This window comes from Macrotis lagotis, chromosome 1, assembly GCF_037893015.1.
Source record: "Macrotis lagotis isolate mMagLag1 chromosome 1, bilby.v1.9.chrom.fasta, whole genome shotgun sequence".
NCBI classification, from domain to species: Eukaryota; Metazoa; Chordata; class Mammalia; order Peramelemorphia; family Peramelidae; genus Macrotis; species Macrotis lagotis.
The window spans coordinates 827993080-828014735 of record NC_133658.1 but is presented as its reverse complement, the minus strand read 5'-3'; the positions used below and the strand labels follow the sequence as shown (position 1 = coordinate 828014735).

The following is a 21656-nucleotide window of genomic DNA, read 5'->3' as shown; positions in this document are numbered from 1 at the left end:
AAAAGAGTACAACCATATGGATATTTTCTTTGACAGCTGCTTAGGATGGTTATAAGACTCTGAGCATCATGGGCAAGCAATGACTATATATATATATATATATATATATATATATATATATATATATATATATATATATATATATATATATATATATATATATATAATATATATTAGATTCCTGAACCCTGAGGTATTCTTGAACACCTCCTTAATGATTTTTGTTTACTGGCATCATCTCTCTGGGATTGTGCAAGCTTGTTTGCATTCCTTTCCTAAAGATTTGCTTTTTCTTCATTAGATGTCTTACAGAACTGCAGGCTGAATTTTCTCCAAAAACTCCACAAAAACTAAATGGAAAATCTAATATGTCATTCAATCTATTTATCTATTGAAATTAAGCTTATGATATTTTTCTTAAAAGTCATTTACTAGAATGATTTTTCTCTGTGTGTGTGTGTGTGTGTGTGTGTGTGTGTGTGTGTGTGTGTATTTTAACAATTCTCTACAAGAGTGAAAGAAAACAAAGTTTTCAGAAAGTTTTTTCATTCCTGGATGAAGTCATAACTGGATGACTGTGTATCTATAGCCATAGGTTACTGAGATTTTTTTTTTTTGGACATGTACCCTTTTGGAAGTCCAGTGGAGCATATGGATTCCTTCTTAGAATATTTTAAAAATCATAGAAAATGTATAGAATTACAATGTAAATGAGTTATAATGAGATAAATATAAGGCCTTTTCCCCCTTCCTTCCCCTTCCCCCTTCCCCTTTCCCTTATTATTTCCCCCATCTTCTATCCCCAGATTAAGAACTCTGAACTCAAGGCCCTTGTTGACCTTTGGCTATAAGGGAAACATGATGATACATCTAGTTCCTGATTAATGTGAATAATTAATCCCCTGAAGTAAAATTATTCAAATTCACACTTCATCGTTCCATTGGACTAGAATCAATGACCATACTTTACATGATTATAGCTTCTAATAGTATGAATTCATTAATATCTGTACAAATTGGAACTTAACAGTTGAGTCCAGGTACTCTTCTGTTCTCACTAGACCTGTGTGAAGGCAGGAGGCCAAATCTCTCACTGGGATGCCAGGGATCCAATCCCAAAATTAATATTTCTTAATGGATGAAAGCTCTTTGTTGCTACTTGACTCAATATGTTATCCCTGGAGGCCAGTGACATCCAGCTGTCACTAACTCATTTACAGGAAAGCCAGATTGCAGAGGAAAATGGAATGAGTTTGTGCAGAGGAAGTAGAGGCAAGGAGTATATACTTTTCTTTTTTAGGCATCTAAAAGTGAAAGGAAGGAAAGACAGGTTGATACTGGGGATAGTAAAGTGAAGAGATTTTTAGGAGAGGAGAAGAGAATAGGAGGCAATAGAGAAGGGAATAGACTTGGAGAGATGAAAATGAGAGGGAATAAATGATAAAGTTGATAAATTATTAGAATTCAAAATAAAATAATTGATAAAAATATTCTAGAAAGTGTTATCGTTCAGTCATTTCAATCATGTTTAATTCTTTGGGATTCACTTTGGGGTTTTATTGGCAAGATACTGGAGCAGTTTTCCATTTCCTTCCACAGCTCATTTTACTGATGAGGAAACTGAGCCAAATAAAATTAAGTGACTTTCTCAGGGTCACACAGTTATTAAGTGTCTGAAGTCAGATCTGAACTCAGGAAGATGAGTCTCATCTAAAATGAAATACTCTAAAGAGAGTAGAAGAATACAAGAATGGAGGGGGCTCATCTTTATAAGAACTGTTTCATTCTCTGAGCCTGAAGTAAAGAGGTTTTGAAGAACAAAGAAGAATTAAATGGAAAATCTCAGACTATCCAGTTTAAGCACCTGCTCAGCTTACAGAATGTATTGTGCCAATCAAGGTTTAATGTTAGAAGACTCCCTGACTCATGTCTTTGGGTTGGTCAAAATGCATGACTAGCTCCACGAGATTCCACATTGGTCCCTATCTTGAACTGGGCATGACAAGAGCGGTCAGCAGGAAAATGGTCTGAAAAATAGAAGTTGTTCACAAGCTAGTAACATTAGTTATCTTCCCCAAAGGGATGCTTTTTCTGGAGAAATTGCCTCATTATTCAAGAAGTATATCATCACCTGGAGCTGATCACTTAGCGTATGTCAGGTTTGAGCATCATTCATTTCTCAGCACTAGCCAGAAGTTATATCAAAGAAAGTGATTTCAGTGTTACAAAAGAGGCAAGAGATTGTAGCACATAGGAAGATGGCAGCTGCCAAAGAAAATGACTGAGAAAACTTGGAATAGAATCTGTATTGATTTTATATGACCATTCTGAGGGACTCTGCTTGAATTTGAGAATTTACTCCCTTCTGTTGGGAGGAAACTGGATTTCTCTCTGTACTGAGTGTTTTTCTCGTTGTGCATGGCATTTTTTTCTGTTTACTCAGATCTACAGTCTTTATTTTTGGATTGTGGGGTTTGTGCTTGGATCAAACTCTACTTCCACACTCCAGATCAGATGGGTAGACTAAGTTTGTTGAGTGTGGTACTTAAAACTGGTTCCTACTTTCCTCTAAGAATTCTCTGGCCTTGTTTCTTACTGTGGTTCAAACCAAGACTACCTGGATACCAGCTTTGGCATAGATGTCCTGCTTGTTGAATTAAGAATGGTCCAATGTGGATGAGCTCCCTTTATCATACTTCATGGTGCTAGTTTATCCCAGAGACCTGTTGTGGGATTGGGTTGATTTTCTCTTTGTTTTCAAGCCAGAATACTTTATCTCCTCTTTGCAATTCAAAGGATCTGAACTGCATGGAAAGGGTTGTAGCTAATTCTCTTTAGTCTTCTTTTTATTCCTGTTCCTTTACAATTTTAGAGCTTTCACGGGAATGTTTGTAGGGGAACTGGGTTCTCTGAGGTCCTAATATACCACTATCTTCTCTCAATCCTCACTACCTCCAGGACCAAATATAGCACCTTCTATTTGACTTTTAAAGCCTTTCATACCTGGCCCATTCTTAACATTCTAGTTTTCTTTCTTCTTACTCTCTTCCATGCACTCTGAAATCCACTAGCACTGGTCTCCTTTCTGTTCTTCACAATAATGCCCATCTCCTGATCTAAGGGCATTTTTTGATAGATATCTGCCATGTCTTGCTCTCTCTTCCTTCTTATTTCTAATCTCCAAACTTTCCTTCAAGTTTCATATACTCGCACCTTCTGCCAAAAATTCTTTATAGCAGAAAGTCTTTCCTATTTCTCCTTAAACTTCATGCCTTCCCTCTGGAATTAATTTTCAATTTATTCTCTAAATATCATCTGCCTATGGTTTTTGCATGTTGTCATCCCTTCTGGAGTTTGTTGTGAGCAAAAACGTTTTTCCCCCCCTCTTTCTTTTAATTTCCAGTGCTTATCACAATGTCTGGTAACAGAGCAAGTACGTTAATAAATGCTTGTAGAGTTAAAAAAAAAAAAGGAGGTTATAGACCATTTGAGGTACCCTGAAATGGATTGTTAGAGGAGATTAATCAATAAGACATACCCATTTTTCACACTTACCCAATATCAGATTTTATATACCCGGGCTCAAAGGTCATAGCAACCACCACCATGAAATTAAAAAATGCTCCTTTGAAAAAAAGCTATGGGGGCAGCTAGGTGGTGTAGTGGATAAAGCAGTAGCCCTGGAGTCAGGAGTACCTGGGTTCAAATCCAGTCTCAGACACTTAATAATTACCTAGCTGTATGGCCTTGGGCAAGCCACTTAACCCCATTGCCTTGCAAAAAATAAAAAAAAAAAAAGCTATGGAAAATTTGGACAGTATACTAAAAAGCAGAGATATCACCTTGCCAACAAACTTGTTCATATAATCAAAGCTATAATTTTTTCAATAATAATGTATGGCTGTGAGAATTGGACCAAAAGGAAAGCTGAGCATCATGGAATTGATGCTTTCAAATTGGGTGTTGGAGAGTTTTTTGGATAGTGAGGAGGTCAAATTGGTTAATATTGAAAGAAATTAGGGGTGGCTAGGTGGCGCAGTGGATAGAGCACTGGCTCTGGAATCAGCAGTACCTGAATTCAAATCCAGCCCCAGACACTTCATAATTACCTAGCTGTGTGGCCTTGGGCAAGCCATTTAACCCTATCACCTTGCAAAAAAAAATTAATTCAGGCTATTCACTGGAAGGTCAAAAACTAAACTGAAGGTTAAATACTTTAACCAACTAATGGTAAAACTGGACTCATTGGAAAAGACCCTGATGTTGGGAAGATTGAAGGCAAAAGGAAAAGGGGATGGCAAAGGATAAGATGGACAGGAAACATCACACAAACAACAAACATTAATGAGGACAGGGGCAGCTAGGTGGCGTAGCAGATAAAGCACCAGCCCTGGAGTCAGGAGTACCTGGGTTCAAATCCGATCTCAGACACTTAATAATTACCTAGCTGTGTGGCCTTGGGCAAGCCACTTAAACCCATTTGCCTTGCAAAAAAAAAAAAAAAAACCCCTAAAAATAAAAGAATGAGGACAGATTTTGAGAGACAGTGAAAGATAGAAGGGCCTGATATATAGTGGTCCATGGGGTCACAAAGAGTCAGACATGATTAACAACTGAATGACAACAAAAAAAGTTTTCATTGCTTAACATGTTCAGTAAAACAAATGTCTTGATGAATTTCTAATAAAGTGAAATCTCATAATTGTATACAATTGTACACATAATGTGATGCTAACTACCTAGATGATATTGGGCAAGTCATCTTAATTTTGCTGCAACAATTCTTTTATAAACCACTGAGGGCCCCTCCATATTTAGAGTTATATGGGCAGCTAGGTGGTGCAGTAGAGAGAACACTGGCCTTGGAGTCAGGAGCACATTAGAATTTGGCCTCAGGCATTTGACACTTAATAGCTGTGTGACCTTGGGCAAGTCACTTAACCCTGATTGGCTTGCATTTAGGATCATCTCCAGTAATCCTGATTCATATCTGGGCACTAGACCCAGATAACTCTGGAGGAGAAAGTGAGGTTGGTGACTAAGCACGACACCCCCCCCCACTCAAATACAATTCATGTGCATCACCTTCCTGATATTATGGTCTTCTAGAATGAAGGACAAACATCATCTTCTAGAATTATGATCCTATGAACTGTGATCCTTACCAGATCTCTGTGTCAAAAACCTTTTAAATTTTTATATACTAAGAGATTTAGTAAAAGTCAGTATAGTTGAAGGCTTTCTTTGCCAAATGGCAAAGTTCCATTATATAATGAGCTTTAAATTTAGAGTCAGGAAGACCTGAGTCCAAATCGTCCCTCAGACATTTATTAGCTGTGTGACCTTGGACCTGGCAATTATTTTGTCTCAATCTCAGTTTCTTCATTTGAAAATGAGGATAATAATATCACCTACCTCACAGGATTATTATGATGATCAAAGGAGGCAGCATTTGTAAAGTAATTTGCAAATCTTAAAAAATACATAAAAATATTTACTCTTATTAAGCTAAACCTCTTGACAGCTCAAATAACCTCCTATTTGAAATGTTTTGAAAATCTGTTCTTATCCATCAGAGAAAACAGATTGGCTGGAAGGCAGAGGAGGCAGCTTAATACTTGTAGAAAACACATATATGTTGGGAATTCCAATGGCATCTTAGAAAATGTCTTCCATAGATAAGTTAAACTTTTTTTGCATACAACTTCACTCTTAATGAATAGTATAGTTTTTTGACAGTACATTTTAATATTCCACTATGCAATATATATCATATATGTATAAATATGCATATATACATTTGGCATTCTTTTACTAAATAGATGTTTGATGTTTGACCTTCTACCAAATGGAACCCATCCATTCAATGTCAGATTTAGAATACATGTTCAATGATGGTCAGACTGTGTTCTTCATTATATCTCTGTGTACTTTTTACCTTTGTTTTTATTTTATTTGTATATTTGCTATTATAATTTTTAAGTGCTCAAAGATCTTGTGAGATCCTATAAATGAATCTTATTGGGGATAGCCATACTCATCAGTCTTGACAAATAGTTTTCTGTTTGTCATTACAGAATTAGTTCACACCTAAATTTTGATTTTTTCTAGAGGAAACCTTAGCAGGAGTTCTTAATCTAGGGCTTATAGATAAGTTTTCTGGGGTTCAGGATAGTTTTTAATAATATTTTGATAATTATATTTCAACATATTTATTTTCCTTTTTTATCTTATGTATTTTATTTTATGTGTTTAAAAAACATACTCTGAGAAGGGAATCTATTGACTTTGTCCCACTTCCAGAAGTGTCCTTGATTCAAAAGATTAAAATCCCTTGTTTATTATGAATATGGACTCTTTCCTCTGCCAGTCTTTATGAAGTAGATGCATATATAGCTAAAGAGGAATTATTTTAAAATGAAAAGGAAAGAAATTTGCATTTCCATAGTCAATCAGTAGCTCATTTACTTACTTGCCTGTCTCATGAACCACTGTAAAATTTATTTTCCTAAAACTAAAAATGAAACATGTCTGATTCCTTTCCCTTGGTCTATCAGCTTTCACTGCAACTAAAGAATGCCATATAAATGGGAATGAACTGATTCACTTTCAATTTACTTCAGGAAATTATCTAAAATATCCACTTGGGATTGAACATACTGGCTGATATTATTAAAAATTTCTTTAATATCATTATGTTTGGCAAAACTTCACATTATATTTTTCTCTCGTTTCTCCATCATTTTTACATTTTAAAATAAAGTCAAGAGAGGGAAGAAACATGCCCTAAAAAGTGATATGGAATATTAGGAGTAGGTGAAAGCTAATAATAATGTTTGTTTGTCCTTCATTCTTTTTTTTTTAAAGTTTTTACAAGGCAGTGGGGTTAAGTGCCTTGCCCAAGGTCATACAGCGAGGCAAATTATGCATCTGAGACTGGATCTGAACTCAGGTTCTCCTGACTCCAGGGCCTGTATTCTATCCACTGCACCACATAGCTGCGCCTTTGTCCTTCATTATTGAGGAAAACTACAACATCAGGGAGGTGATTGCCATGACAAGCACATGAATTGGATTTGAGTGAAGAGGGGCTGTGCTAAGTCACCGGCCTCACTTTCTCCTCCAAGGTCCATTGGGTTCAGTGGCCAGGACGACTGGAGATGGCCCTGGATGTGAGGCAGTCAGGGTTAAATGACTTGCCCAGGTTCACACAGCTGGAAAGTGTCTGAGACTGGATTTGAAAACTATTTTTATAAGTAATACTCAAGGCTCCCAGGGAAGCCTTTAGCTTACTAACGTAACCATTGGACACATTGGTGTATGAGAGAGAGAGAGAGAGAGAGAGAGAGAGAGAGAGAGAGAGAGAGAGAGAGAGAGACTGACTTTAATTCATACAGTAGAGTGAAATAAATGACAAAAATTTTCCAAAGATATTCACACTGATAACCATATCATCATCCCTGGGTTAAGGAGCAGCCTAGGAGGAAGTCCTGCCTCTGGCTCTCTGAACCTTCAGGAAGCTCTGAAGGCCTCAGGACAAAGGCCTGAGCTGCTTGTCTTCACTTGCCAGTCCCAATCTTTGCTTTCCACTGGGAGTCACCATCGAGCCATTCTCTAGCTGCAGTCTTCACAAGCCAAGTATTTTCTTTGCTGAGCAGCTGTTGGCCCCGCTAGGAATCAGACTTGACAAGGAATCCAGGCAGGGACACAGCGGATCACTCTGGAGCAGGTTATTTTTTAATCACTGAAGGCCAAAAAGCTAGCCAGTGAGCCAGCCCAATCCTAAAGCATCTACACCCATCACTTGGAGCTGAGAGCTGGCATCCCATTTATTTGGACTACCTCAGTCGAATTCATACCTTAGTTATGGTCAGAAAATTCTTTTTAAATTCCTGTCATAACCTGGTCTTGTCAAATCATACTCAGGGGAATCCATTGAACAAAATAGCACAAGAATAGAAGGAAATTGAATGAATTAAGGATTTTCCTCTCAAACCCGCATCACGCCTCCTGGATTCTATGCAAATCACAGGGGCTAGAGGGAGGAGACTGAAAGGGTTAGTCAGAGTTGCTCTGCTTCTCCCCCTGTCTCCTAGCAACGGAATGACTGCCTGGCTACATGTGATGGATTTAAATGAGGCGCTGTGGATTCTGGAGTCTCAGTGCTGATGGAGACAAGTAGGGCAGAGTGAAGCAATCATTTAATTTACATTTACCCCTGGAAAAGTTTTTTCTACATCGATTCACATTCTAGATTATGGTTGGCTTTAATTGGTACATTCCAAGTATTCTTCATTCTCTGAGCTCACATTAGCTAATAATAATCATAATAATCATAATAATCATAATAATAATACAGAGTGACTAGGACTTTTGTTTGATGGCAAAACCACCCTTGGGATTAAATGTTCAACATAATTAACCTGTGCAGGGGAGGATCCATGTGTGGATAATACAGTGTTAAGGTTGTTCCCAGTAATGTTGCTCCCTACCTTAAGAACCAAATAAAGATCATGTCAAATAGGGTTTCACAATGAAACCCTATTTTTCATAGAGAGTAATAATATTACTATTTGTATTAACACAAAACCACAGGAGCTAACATTTCTATCATGTGTTAAAGGTGTTTAAAGTGCTTAATGTACGGTATTTCATTAGTTTTTACAATAAATCTTTTACCCTGGTGTTCTTCCTACAATATGCTGACTCTAAAAATGCTGTCAGAAAATCTAATATTTCAAATATGAATTGAGAAATGAAGGTTCTATGGTAAACATTTTACCTCTTATGGAAGTACTTTAGTCTAGGTAATTTGGTGGTATCTTCAAATTAGAGAAAATTGTATACTGGATGCTTTTACTGTACATTATTTCCTTTCCCACCTTGCCCACTGGAAAGGAATGGTTTTTAAAAATTTTACAAAATAATCCCAGAAAAAAAATGGTGTGGCCAGGAACTGGGTGGGAGAGAGGGTGGCTTTTCATAGTTATTGTCATCAGTAATGTTACAAGGAACAATGGGAAATCTCAGAGAATTATAGAGATTCCTTGTTTTAATAATGTAGAAAATGATCTTTCTATTTAATTAGTGGAAACGTTAAAGTATTGGTTGCCCAGTGATGAAGAAGAGGGAAAGGTAGAAGCAATCTCTGCTACTGATATGGATGAAGAACAACTGGAACCTAGATCTGATGATGATGATGACACGTAAGTGACAGAGCCAGGAAGATTTGTTCTAAGGAATTTCACTGCATATCTGGAAAATGGAATAATAGTTGGACCTTTGCCTATTTAATGACTAGATTTAAAATACTTACTCATTGATAAATGAGGAAGGAAAGCTCTCCTCTTTCAAAATTTATATTTTATGAATCAGAATTAAAAGATCTTTTAAGAGATAGAGCTTATCTTATCCAATTTTTCATTTTATATATAAGAAAAGAACCAGAAAAGTTAAATGACTTGTCCAAGTCACTGGTTGATCCAGGATTAGAACTCATGTCTCTGATGGCCAATAACAAAAAAGTGAAATTTATATAGTATTTTGCATTGTACTAGTAAATGTTCAAGTTGAGACTAGAACCCAAGCTGCTTCTGATTCCAGACCTTGCATCCTTCCCACTAAAAGAGGCTGAGATTTGTCCAAGAGTTGGGTGGCTAAGCCATACTTAAATGTTTTTCTTCCCTGGGATGACTGACAAATGATATCAGTTATATAAAACTAAAAGCTATAAAGCAGAGAGATCCAAATGTTTCTTTTTTATTTTTATTTATTTGTTTTTTTTAAGGTTTTTGTTTGTTTTTTGCAAAGCAATGGGGTTAAGTAGCTTGCTCAAGGCCACACAGCTAGGTAATTATTAAGTGTGGGAGGTCAGATTTGAATCCAGGTCCTCCTGACTCCAGGGCCAGTGCTCTATCCACTAGACCACCTAGCTGCCCATTTCTTCTTCTTTTTTAATTAGGACAAGATATTACTGACATTGTATTTCACTGATTAAAAGCTTCCAAGTCTTTTCTTAAATCTAGGATTATTAACTAGAATTATATACATTTCAAAGAGAATATTAACATTTGTTGTAGAACTCTAATATGTGTTGAATACTATTATAAAGTTACTTATAATTTTAAAATTTAAGATATTAAATGACAAGTTCACCTGATATGGTTCAATTATTGAAAGATTTTATAAACCTTGGAGAGAGAAACACAGAGAAAGACTGTGAGAGACATCCTATTTTTGTCCATAGAAGAATAGCAGCATTGAGAGGCTTCCTAATCAAGGTCAGCAATTCTCAGCCCACTTTGAATATTAATCAGTTTAAGTGAAGAAATAGAAAAGAGAGTGAAAAGAAGAGTTTCTTTCCTTGATAGCTCTGCAGACTACTTTGTGAACTGGAAAAGAAAATGGTGCCCCAAGTCATACTGTCCAAGCCTGAGGAAGTGGATAGTGAATAAGACTTGGCTGCATTTTTTTGTTTTAGGATTTTGCAAGGCAATGGGGTTAAGTGACTTGCCCAAGGCCACACAGCTAGGTAATTATTAAGTGTCTGAGGTCGGATTTGAACCCAGATACTCCTGACTCCAGGGCTGGTGCTTTATCCACTGCACCACCTAGATGCTGAGAATAAGACTTGGAATCAAGAAAGCCCTAAGGTCAAAACTTTCCAAAACACTCACTAGCATTTACCGGCAAATCACTTAACCTCAATGGCCCTTAGTTTTCTTATCTGTAAAGTGGGAATAATAATATCTATCTCATCCAGCTGTTGTGAGAATCAAATTTATAAGTGAAATATCTTGAATGAGTATATATAGATATATTAGCTACTGTTGTTGCTGATATTAACCTGGATAGAGCTTGGGAATGGTTGGAAATTACAACAACAAAAATTCATGCCATTATTGTTTATTTTTATTTTATTTTTGCAAGGCAGTGGGATTAAGTGACTAGGTAGGTAATTATTAAGTGTCTGAAGTTGGATTTGAACTCAGGTCCTCCTGACTCCAGGGGTGCTCTATCCACCACATCACCTAGCTGCCCCTCATTATTATTATTATTATACTTTCAACCCAGCTAAGTGATTCTCAGGCTAGGTTCTCAAAGGAATAATTTTTAATTTAATTAATAATTTTTAAAATATATATTTATGTATATAAGGTGTCTCAAAAGTCTTAGTGATAAGGTGGAAAGATAAAATGATTAAGGAATCAGGTTCAAGCTTCTGGGCATATAGATTTATTAAGCAATGCATTGTCAATTGACCAACAAATTGGAACCAGTAGCCTTCCTTAGCTTTGGCATTGAATCTCAAAACAGGAGGAGACACTTTTATACATGAAAATCACTTAATCAGATAAGACCAACTAATTCAAAGAAAATAATTCACTGGTATGCAAAATTAGGTAAATTGATTTCTAATTGGAGGAAAGATTAGGGATTTTCCAAGTTGAGAGGAAGAAAGGGAACAGGAACAATTCCCTGAAATCACAAAGAGATGTTCGGTTCCTTCCAGGTGTTTGTATTCAGTGGAAGATAGAGGAAACAACTGACAGATCAGAGAAGTTTTTAGATAAGACATATAGGTTGCTTGAGATGTACAATTATTGTTGCTGGAGAGACTGGGGTCACCTATTATGATTGGGAATAGTGATATTTTGAATTTTGAATAGTGAATGAATTCACATACATTCCTGGGATTTAGGGCCTAGGCCAGGGGCACGTGGCCTAAGAAAGAGAGATAGCCATCCTTGCAAAGGGAAGGTTGGGTGAAGAAGAGCAAAAAAAGGGTTCTCTTCCAGACTTAAATACACTTCTGTAGTAGGTTGGACAAAGGTGCTGCTTGGGGAGTGGTCTAGCACCTCTCAAGTATTTTCCAATGAACAAACTAAGTACTGTTCCTTCCTGACTCAAGGTAGGTGACCTCTAAATCCAACATGTCTTTTCCTGTCATGCCAGCCTAAGTTTGACCCATGAATGACCAAGGTCGGGTAGCTGGAAACCAGAAGCTAGAGGTAGGAGAATGGAAGCTGGGGGAGGGGAATAGGCCAAGGTCATCTTGATGAATTCACATATAATTCCCTGCATCATTATGAGAAAACTTTTTGCATCGATCTTTGGATCTGTCTTTAGTTAAGGGTCTCTAAGTAACAGGTTGGGATGGTCCAGCTTGGGGCTTAACTTCCATCAGAACAGTAATTTTTCTCACAATTCCCACAATTGAATAAAGTTTTCTCACAGGATAGAAGTTGAACTAGACTGATAACTGAATAGAAAGGGAACTGAGATAGTTCCAGAATTGAGTCACAATTAGAGTCAGTGTGGTTCATTCAACTATCCAGTGTTCTAACTCCCTCAATTCCTTCAGCAGAATATTAAGTCAAATGCACAGTTATGCAATCTCAGAGTAGTTTGTTATGAGCAAACATTCTCTAAAAAGATTTACAAGCATACCTCTTCATGGTATGGGAATACAGCACTGTGCTTAAAGTCTAAAAGATCTGGGTTTGAATTCTGTCTCAGACAGTTTCTAGCCTTCTGGTTCTGGGCAAGTTTCTCAACTTTTATCAGCCTTGGTTTCCTTGACCATAAAAGAGGAATAAAAACACTACCTTCCAGGGTTGTTAAGAGGCCCAAAGGAGTTAATAGATATTTTCTGAGCCAGCTAGGTAGTACAGTATATTGAATGCAGGACTTGGAGACTGGAAGGCCTGAGTTTGAATCTAGCCTCCTCAGGGCAAATCACCACCCCACCCTCTCAGTCTCAGTTTCCTGTTTTATAAAATGGGGATAATAATAGTGCCTACCTCATAATGTTACTATGAGGATACAATATGATGAACTAAATAAAGGTGTTTGTAAGTTTTAAAGAGCTCTAGAAATGCAAATATTTGTAAAACATTTTGCCCACCTTAAAGGATCAAATGAGTTATTATAAAGCCCTTAGCACATTATCATATAATAGGTACTCAGGAAATGCTTTTTTCTTTCCCTTTATGGGCTATATAAATGCCGCCTGTTATCACTCTTGTTCTTTTAAGAGAATTATTTTGTTCACTTAAACAACATACATTTATTGAAAACAATTATTATGATACTGTGTTAGGTGTGGAGGTGGGTAGGATGAGGGATTCATAGATAAATCAGATGTATTCCCTACTCTAAAGAAACATAAAACCTAGAAGATGATATTCATGAAGTTAGATAGACAAAGCATTACATGGATTTCTCATTTCCTCAATGATTGTTAGTCACTGACCTAACTGAAGAAAAACTCAATTCCTTTTCCTAAATCTTTTACTCCCCCAAAATTAGATGCTGGTATTTCCAGGTTATTAATCCACTATTTATTCAACAATACCTTAGAGTCGTGAAAGAATCCTTATTCCTTGGTGCTTTAATATGATAAAATTAATTTTTCTTTTTGAATACTTCAGAAATTTTGAAGAATCTGAAGATGAGTTGAGAAATGAGGTAATGGACTCTCTAAAAAAGCTTGCAATTTCCAAAGAGGAAGAAGAGACGCCAGATCACCCTAAGGATGAAGAAAAGTCAGAGGTAGACCATATGAGTGACCAGACATTAGGGACATCAAATCAACATTTAGAGGAGACCTGCATTCCATCTAAGGCCAAGATTTGTGCTGTAGATGAAGGACAGGAAGGAATAATTAACCCAAATACATAAGTGTGATCACACTATCATCTCTGAAATAATATTCTAGCATCTGAGCTCTGCTATCTGATTTGAAATGCTTGTCACAGACATTATTTTTGCTTCATTAGCTCTCTAATGAGAAGGGAATGTGGGATAGTGGATTGAGAGAGCCAGCCTCTAAGCCAGGAAGATTTGTGTTCAGACAACACCTCTGACACTTTCTGGTAATATGATCCAGGGCAAACTGGATTATGGAAAGCTGGGGAAATGTGGCAATTGGTCCTGGAAAATGGATTCTCCTGGCCTTCTTTTAGGAAACTGTTCATCCTACCCAGTCTGGACTCAGCTTTCAAAATACTAGACTGGCTATTTTAGACATAAACCTCCAAAACATAAATCAATAAATCCTTGTGAAACTCATTTCATCCTGATCTCTTGGGCTCTGCAGTAATAATTCCAGTTTTTGTGGTCCAGTGAAGTTTTCCTGCTGCTCCTCCCGGTTTCTACAGATAGAAATTTAAGTCTGGGCCTTTCCTCAGCTGTCTCAACCTCTTACCAACTTTCTAAGACTAGAAAGAGTAGAGGAAGTGCCCTCATTTGTCTTGGTTGAAAGAACTAAGCTCAAAGAACCCCTTAACTCAATGAGATCTCAAATATAGACTCTTAACTAATTTGTCATATAATCTTACAGGGATAGTTGTTGGTTTTTACCCCTCACATAAGATGAAAATTTAGATATTACAACTTTATAGTTTAGAAATTTCAGTTTTGGGGCGGCTAGGTGGCGCAATGGATAGAGCACTGGCCTTGGAGTCAGGAAGTACCTGAGTTCAAATCTGACCTCAGACACTTAATAATTACCTAGTCGTGTGGCCTTGGGCGAGCCACTTAACCCCATTGCCTTGCAAAATCTAAAGAAAAAAAAGAAATTTCAGTTTTAATTTTTCTTCAAACAATATGACAAATTCTATTTAATATAATGATGTTCAACCAATATAGGTCACCAAATTCAGGCTCAAGGAGGGAGTTGATTCTTTTGAGAAATGAACAAATGCACAAATTTTCTGGTTAGCTTAGCTGGGAATGAGACCATGCACACTGCCACAGTGTTTCTGATACACCTGCCATCCACACACTAATTGTAATACTCATTGTTAAGATTCTGTTTTACAGTGTTTTCTATTTTTTTTTTTTTCTGTTTTAATCTCCTGCTAGATTGTAAGCACTATGAAGACAGGGAACTTGTATGAACACTTCTTTGTCTCCTTCCCTGAAACACCTGGGCAGTACTCAGGTCATGCCTAAAAAGGCTATAAAAATATTTGTTAACTTAATTGCCTGAAATGGTAAGGGAAGGAGGGAGGTTGGAGTCTTTAATTGTTGTTGTATTAATACAGTAGGACCCTGTCTTATAACTGTCCAAAAACATAAATAAAAGCTCACATATAATGGAAATTTATCTTTAAATATGGCAAGATAAGGAGTATTTACATTGGGAGATGATTATAAAGCTGTGGCAGAGGCCAGACCTTGGAAGGCAAAGCAGAATTCAAAATGTTTAATAGTAAATTGACCTATCAGGTATTGTTAAAGAAAAGGGAGTGGGGAGGCTATCCCTTTTTTGTTGTTGTTTAAGCAGCAATTGTTTCACAAAAGTATATCCATCTTATTTCCAAGTCTTTACCTCCCATAGTTATTAGTGATTCCAATTCCCTTTAGACTATAGGAAAGTGTACAGGGCAGACTTTGAATATCCATATGGACATCTATCCAGCATACATTCAGATATTTGGATATTCCCTAAAGACTGTCCACATAAAATAACTGAAAGCTCTATCTTTCCTCAAACCACAATCTGGTAATGATATCTCATCTTAAGGGTGGGAGGGAGGGCAAGAATTTGTAAAACAAAATTTAAAAAATGAATATTAAAAAAATTTTACATGTAATTGGGCATTATTTAATGAAAAAATAAAAATATATTTTGAAAAGGTACACTAAAAAATAGGGCCAATATATCTTTTCTTCCTCTTCTTCAGCATTGATTCTCTTATTAGAATTGCTACTTTAAAAAAAAGCATTATAGTATTATGTAATTTTACTATCTCATACTTTATTTTTCTTCCTTAAGGATATGATTTCTCTGTCATTGCATTCAACTGAGATCAATGTATAACATGGAACCAATGTAAACACTAACAGAATGCCTTCTGTGGGGGTGGGGGGGAGGGAAGCAAGAATGGGGGAAAAATTGTAAAACTCAAAAATAATTAAAATCTTTCTTTTAAAAAAATACTTTAATGAACTGATCTAATGTCCTGAAACATTTCTAGGGAAAAAAAAAACTTTGGAAACCTTAGTAGTAACTATTAAGTCCTATGGTCTTAGAGAGGCAGTGGATTGCAATGGAAAGATTTCATTCAGGCTTTGGATTCAGATCAGAAATGAGTTCATGTCTTACCTCTGACACTTTACCAGCTTTGTGGCCATTGGCAAAACATTTAATTTCTCTGAGTCCCAACTTATTTATCTGAAAAAAGATGATAAATCATATTTGTGGTATTGACCTCACAGATCTGATGTGACAGTCAAATGAGATGTGTATGTCAAGTGGCTTGCAAACCTGAAAGGGCAACTCTTCGGGAGTATATAGACTGTCATTCTCCAGTGACAGGATCATACATAGGTGTACTGTTTGAATGCTTGTGCTTTCTCCCTATTCAGTCTTGAAATTCAGACTATTTTCCTCCTCCCATTCGGGAGTGTTGGCAAGTTTGGCCACTGTCCAGGGAAGCTGAGGAGCTGCCTGCTGGGCAAGTGAACCACAATTGATGGTAGGGATTTTAACTGTGGAATCACAGTCCTAGGGAGATTTCTGGCTGCCAGTCTATCACATGGGCAGGAAAAGCTGCAGAAATTGGACTGGGAGCTTCCAGACAGCTGAGGAAAAGCCCAGACTTAAATTCCTATCTGTAGAAAACAGGAGGAGCAGCAGGAAAACTTCACTGGACCACAAAAACTGGAATTATTATTGTGGAGCCCAAGAGATCAGGATGAAATATGAGCTTCACAAGTATTTATTGATTTATGATTTGGAGGTTTATGTCTAAAATAGCCAGTCTAGTATTTTTGAAAGCTGGGTCCAGACTGGGTAAGATGAACAGTTTCCTAAAAGAAGGCCAGGAGAACCCATTTTCCAGGACCAGTTGCCACATTTCCCCTGCTTTCTAGTATTTATAGTTTCTGACCCCAAGAGAGCCTCAACCTTAAACTCCTTTTTTAATACTTAATGTTACAGTGCTAGCAAGGAATGTGGAATTGTTCCTCAGGGCTCTCACGCCCCCCCCCCCCCCCCGAAAAAACGGAGGCAAATTAGAAGACATTTGGAGGTGACTGGAGAACTACAATGGTCCACTCTAGTGGAGTTGTGACAGCCTTCTTGCAGTTTTTTTAAAAATGTTTATTGAACCATTTGCTTATAAAAGCCAATTGCCTATGAGCCATCAATATTCAGGATGAAGAGAGATAGGAAATTTTCCAGAGGCTAGACAGAGGGTAGGGTGGAGGATAGAGTAATAATTTTTGTATTTTAATAATCCTGAGTTCCTGAGTCATCTTATAGCATTCCCTAAATATATTTGAAAGCTGGTTTATTCTTCTCCCAGATCTTTGAAGCTGCTGGACTTGGGGGAGTTGAGGGGAAGGTTGATTTCATGCTTATTTATATAGATGAAATCTTTTAAAAATAATCTTCATAAGATATAGGTAAAAAACAAAACAAAAAAAATAACCTTGAGTTGTTCCCCATTGCCTAGGGCATAAACACAAGCTCAATCTGGCACTTAAGCCCCTCCACAAATTTGGTTCCTGCCTACCTTTCTGGATTTATTTAAACTGCGCCCCTTCTTACATTTTACACTCCAGCTAAACTGGTTGAATAAACCATTGCCCTAATTCTGTGTAGCTGCAGAAGTTGTCTTCCATGGGAGTCATGGGTTCATAGATATAGGGCTGAAAGGGACCTTAGAGAACATCGGTACAACACAGATGAGGATACTGTCCAAAGGTGATTTAACTTGCCCAAGATCACATAGGTTGTAAGAGATAAAGCCTAGATTTGAACCTAGATCCTGAAACTCCCAGATCAGTGCTCCTGAAGCCTGAAAGTCTTCCTTGACTGCCATACTTGGTCTCTTTCTCTCTTGGTAATTTCTCTTAATGTGTTTATTTGTGTAAATGTTAGCTTCCCCATCCCCCAACTTCACTTCTTTAAAATGGGATCTGTTTTGGCTTTTTGTCCCCTCTAGAATAGTAACACTTGCTTTAATAAATTCCGAATAGGACAGTCCTGCTGATGCATTGTCTGTAGAAGGAAAAGAAAAAGGGAATAGCAGAGATGGAGTAGCTTTGGAGGCAGATGACTTGGATTCAGATTCTGCCTCAGAACTGGAAACCATAGGGTACCTAGCAAATAGGGAGTGATCCAGCAGATTCTGGTACATGCACAAAATGGAATATAACTGCTCTGCAAGAGGACAAAAGGATCAGTTTCAGAGAAAACTGGGGAGACTTTTTCACTGATACAGAGGGAAGCCTCAATCACAGTATCAGTGATTAAGTGATTACCCTAACCCTAGATTTACTTTCTCAATACAAACATTCTGACAGAGGTGATGAACTCAAGGTGCAGAATGAGGCATTTTTGGATAAGGTGAGTGTGGGCTTGTTTCGCTTGATCTGTGTATTTGTTATAAAGGTTTTATTTTTTTCAGTGGGGATGGGAGAGAAAATAAAATTTTTGTTGATCAAAAACAATTTCTTGTTGACTAACAATCAAAAATAATTCTACCTGTGAGATAAATTCTTGTGTGATCCTAGACAGACTCAAGATTTTTAGTTTCCTGGGCCCTCAGTTCTTCATTTGTAAATGATAAGGATGGGGGGGCAGGGCAGAACAGAGCTAAGATAGTAGCATGGAGGCAGGAATTCCCAGCTCTTCCACATCACTCCAAATGCCTTTAAATTATGACTAACTAAATTCTAGAGTGGTGGAAAGACCAAGTGAAAATTTTCTGGTCCAAGGCAACTTGAAAGATCCACAGGAAGGGTGTGTTCCACTTGGGTTGGAAAGGGCCACAGTGTAGCCCAGGTCAAGCAACGCAGCTCCAGTCATCCAAAAGCAGCTCGTGGAGTGCCTGGGTCCCTGGTGGGGTTGCCAGTCCATGGCAGCAGGGCTGTTTCCAAACTTCTTAGTCCAGGGATTGCCAAGGACAGCTTGGAAGGGAAAAAAACGCTGCTGTACCAGAGTGAACCCAGGCCAGCATGGGCCTCAATGCAGCCCTGTCCCTGGGAACCAGAAGCAGGTTTGTGAAGTCACCCAGCAGCTGCTTTCAGAGCACTCAGACCACAAATGAATGGTAAGGGGATTGAGGGAGACCATAGAGGTCTCTCCTTTGTCACTGGGCCAGGACTCTGTTGATTTGCCCAGACTCAGATCCAGGTCAGAGTCTGGGACCCCATAATGCCATAGGAGAACAGGGAACCTCCTCATAACTCCAGGGTAAAGGGGAGTGCTAGTGGTCATCCATAGATCAGAGCACAGGCCTGAAGAGCAGACAGCCTCTCATAAGACCTTGAAGGATTGAGGTCCCTGGTGGGGGGATGTCCATGAAAATAGTTTCAAAACCTCAAAAGCTTGGGACAATACATTCTCCACCCTGAAAGCAGAGCCCCACTTAACAGAGAGATAAAAATCAAGTTAGAGGTTGGGGGAAATGAGCAAATAACAGAAGAAAAAGAATCTCACCAAAGACAATTTCTTTGGTCCCACTGAGGATCAAAATACACACTTAGAAATTGAGAAAGTCCAAGCTTCTGGATCCAAAGCCTCCAAAAAAAAAAATAGGAACTGGTCTCATGCTACAGAAGAGTTCAAAAAAGATTTTGAAAATTAAGGGAGGTAGAAGAAAAATTGGAAAGAGAAATGAGAGCAATGTGGAAAAAAAAACAAAAAAAAATACCAAAGAAAATAACATCATAAAAACAGTTTAGGTCAAATGGAAAAAGTAGTCCAAAATGCCAAGAGGAGAAGACCTTAAAAAGCAGAATTAGCCAGATGGAAAAGGAGGTAAGAAAGCTCTCTGAAGAAAACAATTCCTTCAAATGTAGAATAGAATTAAGGGAAGTGGATAACTTTGTGAGAAATCAGGAAATAAAATAAAAGCAAAAATAATGAAAAACTAGAAGAAAATGTGAACTATCTCATTGGAAAAACAATTGACCTGGAAAACATCTAGGAAGAGATAATTTAAAAATTATTGGGTTAACTGAAGGTCATGACCAGGAAAAGAGGCTGGACTTCATTTTTCAAGAACTTTTCCAGGAAAATTGCCCTGATAGTCTAAAAGTAGAGATTCTAAAATAAAAGTTGAGGGAATCCACTAATCACCTCCTGAAAGAGATCCCAAAATAAAAACTCCCAGAAATATTACAGTCAAATTCCATAACTCCCAAGTCAAGGAGAAAATATTACAAGAAGCCAGAAAGAAATAATTCAAATATCATGAAGCTACAGTCAATATAACACAGGATTTAGCAGGATCTACATTAAAGGTTTGTAGGGTTTGGAATAATATATTCTGGAAGGCAAAAGAGCTTGGATTATAACCAAGCATCAACTACCCAGCAAAACTGAACATCCTTTTTTCAGGGGAAAAGATGAACCTTCAATGAAATAGGAGACTTCCTAACTTTCCTGATTAAATGATCAGAGCTGAACAGAAAGTTTGATCTTCAAGTACAAGACTAAGGTGAAGCATAGAAGCAGTGAATGGGAAGGACGAATTAAAAGGGATTTAATCATATTGAATTGCTTGTATTTTTGCATCAGAAGAAGATACTGATAATTACTCATATGAATCTTCTCATTTATAAGGGCAGTTAGAAGGAGCACATATAGAAAAGGCATAGGAGGGAGTTGAATATGAAGGTATAATATAAAGATGGAGTTAATGGACAAAAAAAGAATGTACTGTGAAAAAGGGAAGGGGATGTAGAATGGGCTAAGATATTTCACATAAAAAAAGTCAAGAAAAAACTTTTTCAATGGATGGGAAGGGGGGGAAGGTGAGGGGGAATGGGTGAACCTTCATTTTAATCAGAAGAGGCTCGGAGAGGAAATAACATACATACTCAATAGGATATAGAAGTCAATCTTACCCTACAGGAAAACAGGAGAGGAAAGGGATGGGAGATGGGAGGGGTTGTAGGTGATAGAAGAGGGAAGATCATGGGAGAGGGTAGCCAGATGCAACACACTTTTTAGAACAACAGAGTGAAAGGAGATACAGAACAGAATAAACAGAGGAATAGGAAGGAGAGAAATATATAGCTAGCAATAGCAACTGTGGAAAAATATTGAAGCAATCCCAAAGATGAAGCTGATGGTATCTAAATACATATTGAAGCACACTTTTTTTTCTCTCACTTTATTTTTCTTGAGGTTTCTCTTTGTGGGGAGAGGGGGGAATTATGTTTACTTTTATAATAAGACTATTGTAGTAATGTGAAAAATAAATTTTAAAAAGAACTGAAAAAAAAATGAAAGTGTTGGTTGGATTGGAGACCTCCAGTTGTAGGTCTATGATGTGAAGTGATACTGACTTGTTTCACCTTAATGATTTTTGCTGATACTCCTCCTGCCCTTCCCCCTTTCCTCTATAACTTACTTTGGCATTTTCAAATAGGAGAAAAAAAATAAATATTTATGAATTGTAAACTCAATGTGAGCATGATTTTTTCAATCTTTGTCTATTTATGTGTTTCTATATATTTACCCTCATTAGAAAATCAACTAGATCAAAAGACTGAATTTGATTTAGGAAGAAGGGCAAATATCAAACCTAAAAATAAGAATGATTATTTTTTAATGCACCCACAAATTCACTTACAACAGGAACAAGAGTATTTATTTAGGTTTTTAAAAAAATATATTTGTCCTAGGG

General features: G+C 37.3%; 1 protein-coding gene across 6 annotated transcripts in view; it reads left to right on the top strand.

Moving 5' to 3' along the window:
- Positions 1-15525, top strand: part of NEK5 (NIMA related kinase 5) — a 118037-nt gene extending 102512 nt beyond the window's left edge. For all 6 annotated transcript variants that reach the window (XM_074217199.1, XM_074217198.1, XM_074217197.1 and 3 more), the window contains 2 exons: positions 9089-9206; positions 13434-15525. In XM_074217199.1, the coding sequence (XP_074073300.1) occupies positions 9089-9206; positions 13434-13683 (368 nt within the window). In that variant the 3' untranslated portion in view covers positions 13684-15525. The remainder of the gene's footprint in view (positions 1-9088; positions 9207-13433) is intronic.
- The last annotated feature ends 6131 nt before the right edge of the window (positions 15526-21656 follow it).